Genomic DNA, 5,447 nt, shown 5'->3' with positions numbered 1-5,447 from the left:
CTTTAAAAAATTTGACAGTTTCACATCGACATCGTTTATTTTCCTTTTCTGAGAAAATGTAAAATAAACACTTTTGAGTTTTGATTAACAACACATATGATAAACTATGCATATATCAAAAGTTTAATTGAATTTGGCAATTTATAATAGTTAAAAAAAATCAAAGTCACCTTCAAAAACTAGATAGAAAACCAATAACCTCACCTCTGTATCATAGCATTTTCAATCAAACTATAACCTCACCATGTTTAAGACAGATTGATCAAACAGATTTGTGTGAAAGGTTCATTTCCTATAATAGTTAAATATTCAAAACGATACCAAATGGGCATAGAACTACTCAACACGATACAGCATGGAAACTGACACAAACAGATCAGAGATATGTTAAAAACTTGCATTCCCTTCAAGATTTGAAGGGTACATGAAAATATAGGAAAAGGAGCTTAATCCTACATACCATTTCATCTACTTTCTGTTCATCAATTTATGAAAACAAATTTGAATCATATAATAACAGAAAAATAAGATTATTTTTTGATCATGTAGAAGAGGTGTACCGTGTGTGCACACCGTGTGCACAATTGACCAAAGGTGGAAAACGGAATCCCAATGTGATTTTGATCTCTGCGGACTTGTCATAATTTTAACCCTAGCTGATTGATTGTATTGTGTTGTTTTTTAATCCTTTAATGAATTGTCTTAACCTTGATTACCAAATAATAAAATCACATCGTATTTCGTATCCACATTTTGAACCTTGGAGATACTTTCGAAAACTTGCTTGTCGATAAAATCCCTAAAATTAAACATGGAAAAATAAGCAAAACATCTTTCTCTACCATAAAAAACATAATTTTCAAAATCCCAATCTTGATTTCTCTCCAAGTAACTCAGTTCATCAAATCAACCATAGGAATTACATAAACAAATTGGGCCTCGATGCCTTGTATGTGGTTTTAAGCTTCCTGGTTGGAGGCCTGACCTTTTTGAACACCAAGGGGAACTTAATCTTGGCATTGTGGAACTGCTTGGTGCTCTCTCTCTTGCAGAGGCTAGCTGGGATGGTGGCTGTTTTGATGATTTGGATGCATGGACACCTCACCCTGTGGCGAGAAGCCATCTCATTGTACATTTGCTCCACTGCTCCATTAAGAGTGGTGTCACGGTACTCCTTGTACATGTTGTGATAACCGGTTCGGCTTTGATAACGCAGCCAAATTCCATAGTTCTTGATTTTGGTTGGGTTCTTCTCAAATATCTGTAAGCACAAGAATGAAGTTAATGATGATATCATCCTAAAGCTCCAATAAGCAGTCGAAACAAATTAAGAGATAGACATTTTTAGCAAAAGAGAAGGAAAAAAAACCCACAGATATCTTCTGCTTCTGATGTTGTTAGCACTAGCAGCTAAAAAACAGTTTTATTAATTTTCGACCTTTCAAGAGATCACTGTCTCCCCATGGGGATCAAAGTCTTTTCTGTTTTGCATCTCCTCTGATAAGAAGAAATTGGCTGGTTATCAAGGCATGATTCTAGATGAAAGTTGCAAGATGGTTAAAAAAAATTATGCCATAACAGTAATTGCATGACAATTTTGTGCTACTACAGCCTACACTCCTATTTTGGTTTGATTATTCTGCAACTATAAATCCTGTATACTGGTTTTGTTGCTCCTCTTTCTTCGAGTTCCTATATGGATCCCCCTCCCTCCCTGCCCCCATCCTTGCGGTTACCCTAAGAGATTTATTGCATAATTATTCTGTGCCATAACAGTTATTTTTGGTTTGTCTTAGGATTGAGGATGGCTATTAGGGAAAGGATGTGCCTCTAGGTTCAAGTCTTTAAACCCTGTAGACTGTTCTTGTTCTACTCTTTCTTCAAGCCTCTACATGGATCCCCTCTCCCATTCAGGTTACACTCGGAGATGGTCCTACACTCCTACTCCTCCAAGGACTAAAGCTTTTTTTTTTCCAATAAGCCATTTTAAAGATAATCAACAAACCCATTTCCTTCATGAATGTGACCTTTACTTATAGAATGATAAAAATGCTAGCCACCTACACCTACCTTGTCGATTTGTAATGATCATATCCTCATTGAGCTTATTGTAGTGAGAGCAGCACATTCATTATCTACTCTATAAAAACTCAAAAGTATATTCCATGTGGTGGTGGCAAGTTACTGCTGTTTGGTGTTTGCAAAACAAAGGAGACCAACTCTTCTGAACTGGACTGCAGTGCCACAGTGGTGTAATTGAGCTTAACTTGATAGTTGTGCGCTGGATAAGCCTAAACCATCAGACATTGGTGGAGATTTTATAAATCATGAAGGATTTATTCTCTCAGGTTTCTCGGATCAAGTGGGAGAAGGTAATTCCTCAAGGACTTCGAGGTGACTGTCATGGAATGGCATTGAGGTTCAAGGTGACTATCATGTAATGATTGATTGGTGTCTTCGCATTTGGAAAGACCTTGAAATCTCAGATATATGATCAGAGATTAAGGCACACTTGAATAGCTATTCAAGTGGGTCACCAGATTGGCTTGGCAGAAGATTCTTTGGGAAGAAAAAGGTGTCGTGAGCAGTCTGAAGTGTTTCAAGGGGAACTAGACCAAGGGTTGTAACGACAAAACAATGCAATAAATTTATGGAAACAAAATGGGCAACTCATACTTCTTTACTTTATAAATTATAACAACATATGATGGCAAATACATAACTTTAGGTTTGTTAAATCACATGGTTTCGTTCTTGATTTCCAATGATGACTCATTCTAGAAAAAGCATAGACCATGAACAACAAATCGTAAGAAACTAAACGGTACTTCGAATTGTAACGAAAAAAGTAAAAGGGATTCATCAAATTTCAAGAAGGTTCTACCATGTTTCCCTTCTATTTTGTTCATCCTACTAAATTTCTTGCTTGACAAAATAAGACATTCTAATCATGCCCTTCTCAATCCAACGACCCCATCTAAAGCCTAATCGAGGAAAGAAATGACAAATACCTCGTTGATTGCCAGCACTTGCCCATTACTCTTCTTGACTTTCTTGAGCTTCCTCAAGAAGTACCTGGACGAATCAATAAAAAAATAACATGTCAGCCTCATAAGTGTCACATACGCTCATAATAGTAAAAACTAGTCGGAAGAAATCAGTCCTCGTTACAGGACTAGCACTTCATCGGAAGCGAACGATTCATATCCACCGAATTAAATGATATAAAACAAGATACAAGTACTGGGAATCGAAGGAATAGCTCAGATTCGGTGCTTGGGTTTGAGTTCCTTACCAGAACTTCGACTTGGCGCGAACCTCGTTCGTGGCCCAGAGCTTCATCCTGTAGATCTTCGGATGCCGATCGGTCTCGGAAGGGAGCGCTCTCCCGACCACCTGATATTGGTGAAACTGGATCCAGAAACGAGAAAACCATCATTAATGCTAAACGCCAAGAATCACAACTTCAACCAAGGAGAAAAAAAAAAAGGAAATCTAAAGACTAAAGCTACATTTTACGAAAAACTGCAGAAGATTGGAGAGAAGCTCACCCTGAAATTGCCCATTTTCAGATAAGAGAAGAGGCAGGACTCGACAACAACACCCAAGAGGAAGAATTAATAACGGTGGCGGGTTAGTTTCTTTTATGTAGAACAATTGACAAGAGCCCTAAAAACCCAAGACGGATTGGGTTGCTGGGCTGTGCCAATTTCATTCAGTTCTGGGCTTGCCCGGATTTGTAGCAGGGCCCAACAAAGTGCCCAGCCCAAGTGCAAAGGCTAACGCTAGGTCTGGCCGGGCCGGTTTGGGAATTGAGAGGGTTTCAGTTTTGAGTGAGCTGCTTTGAAGAAGCTACTAACGGAAGCAGATCTTCTATCGAATGTAAAATTTTTCTGCCACCTGCAACTTGCAAACATTCCAATTGATTATCCAGCCAAAAGAGAAATAAGATTGTGAGATTTTGCCTGCATCTGAGTTGATACAGCTAGTATTATGAGAGACGTGCAGATAGAATCGAAGAGGTGAAGTAGGAGTATGAGGTGTCTTCAAAATATGATTAAAAACAATATTGGTTTTTCGAATGATCCATAGGTTAGAAAGTTCAATTTCCTTAAAGATTTATTCATTTATAATACAAAGCAAGAGCATACCAGTTGAGGATTTTACAAAGTCCATATCTCTATTTAAAATTTTCTGATCAAGACTATGTAGGCAATCAGTCCAATTATGATCCGTAAGGATATCCGGAATGATCTTCCAAGGAGATGCAAAAAGAATAGATTGCGTAAAAGAACATTTAAGGAACAATTGATTATAACAAAAGACACAATTTTGATCTTGACCTTGATTTATAATTTTGGTTTTGACAGGAAGATAGTTGGAAATGACACGCCAGAAGAGTAATTGGTAGCGAGGGGGACAGTTTAGACTCCAGATCCATTTGATACAGAATTTTAACCTATCACTCAACCGGGATAAATTCAGTTGGATTAAGTCTTTATACGCCATGGCAGTTGAAAAATTCGTTTGTCCAAATCCAAGAAATAGTTGTGTTTTTCAGGCAGAATGAGAGTTTGAAGAATAAATGATTCTTGAGTTGTATCAAAAAGGGTATTGATTAAATGTGAATTCCATTCACCATTTCTCATTATATATCTTGAAAAGTGTATTGAAGAAGCTGTATATTAACAGGCCGATGGAGCATGTGAAAAGAATCATTAATTTGGATCTAGGGTACTTGACAGATTGGCATTGTGGAGTTCATTGACACAATATAACCAACTTCATGAAAAAGATTTTGAATCTTGGGAGTTGTGGATTTCCAAAAATAGAGGAATGGAATGAGGAAAACGTTCATTTAGTGGGTGGGAGATATTTTGATTTCCAGATTTGGGTCCACCACTCGTGTTGCTCATTTAAGTAGTGTCAGGCTAGTTTTTTGAGAAAAAACAAGTTCACTAGTTTGATCTCCCGACATCCTAACCCTCCATGAGATTTTATTAAGGATAATTTAGACCAAGAACACTAATGGTAAGGATGAGGGTTTGAGGATGATTTACTCCACCAGAAATTCTTAATGATACTCTTCATAGCAGAAATTGTTTTTTTCTGGTAGTTGTGCTATAGTCATTGAATGATTAGGAACAGATTGAAGCACAAATTGGATAAGAATTCGTTTTCCAGCTTGACTAATGGTTGAAGCTTTCCAATTGTTAAATTTCTTTCTAAGAGTATCTAAGAGGAAGGAGAGTTGGTTATGTTTGTTTCTACCCCAGATTAAAGGAAGCCCCAAGTATTTAGAATTGTCCGAAAGATTCTTCATTTGAAGCTATCTTCAAATAATTCTTTGATGGCAAGGATGAGTGTTTTTACTAAAATAAACCCTAGATTTGTCTAAATTGATGAGCTGGCCATAATTATGTTGGGAATTATCAAGAATGATTCTG

At 37.2% G+C, this 5,447-nt stretch overlaps 1 protein-coding gene across 1 annotated transcript; it reads right to left on the bottom strand.

Annotated features, from left to right (window-relative positions):
• Window positions 1-820: 820 nt before the first annotated feature.
• On the bottom strand, window positions 821-4,250 carry LOC104610267 (large ribosomal subunit protein eL20-like). The gene is made up of 5 exons (XM_088886437.1): window positions 4,152-4,250; window positions 3,552-3,900; window positions 3,296-3,411; window positions 3,012-3,075; window positions 821-1,261 (listed from the first exon to the last, which is right to left on the bottom strand). Exons 2-5 carry the CDS (start codon window positions 3,564-3,566, stop codon window positions 920-922), a joined length of 537 nt encoding a protein of 178 aa, XP_088742563.1. The 5' UTR covers window positions 3,567-3,900; window positions 4,152-4,250; the 3' UTR covers window positions 821-919.
• Window positions 4,251-5,447: the final 1,197 nt, after the last annotated feature.

Source organism: Nelumbo nucifera, chromosome 4, assembly GCF_055504915.1.
Source record: "Nelumbo nucifera cultivar China Antique chromosome 4, China Antique-T2T, whole genome shotgun sequence".
Classification (NCBI taxonomy): Eukaryota; Viridiplantae; Streptophyta; class Magnoliopsida; order Proteales; family Nelumbonaceae; genus Nelumbo; species Nelumbo nucifera.
The sequence above is the reverse complement of the archived record's forward strand: the minus strand, read 5'-3'. Positions and strand labels throughout refer to the sequence as shown.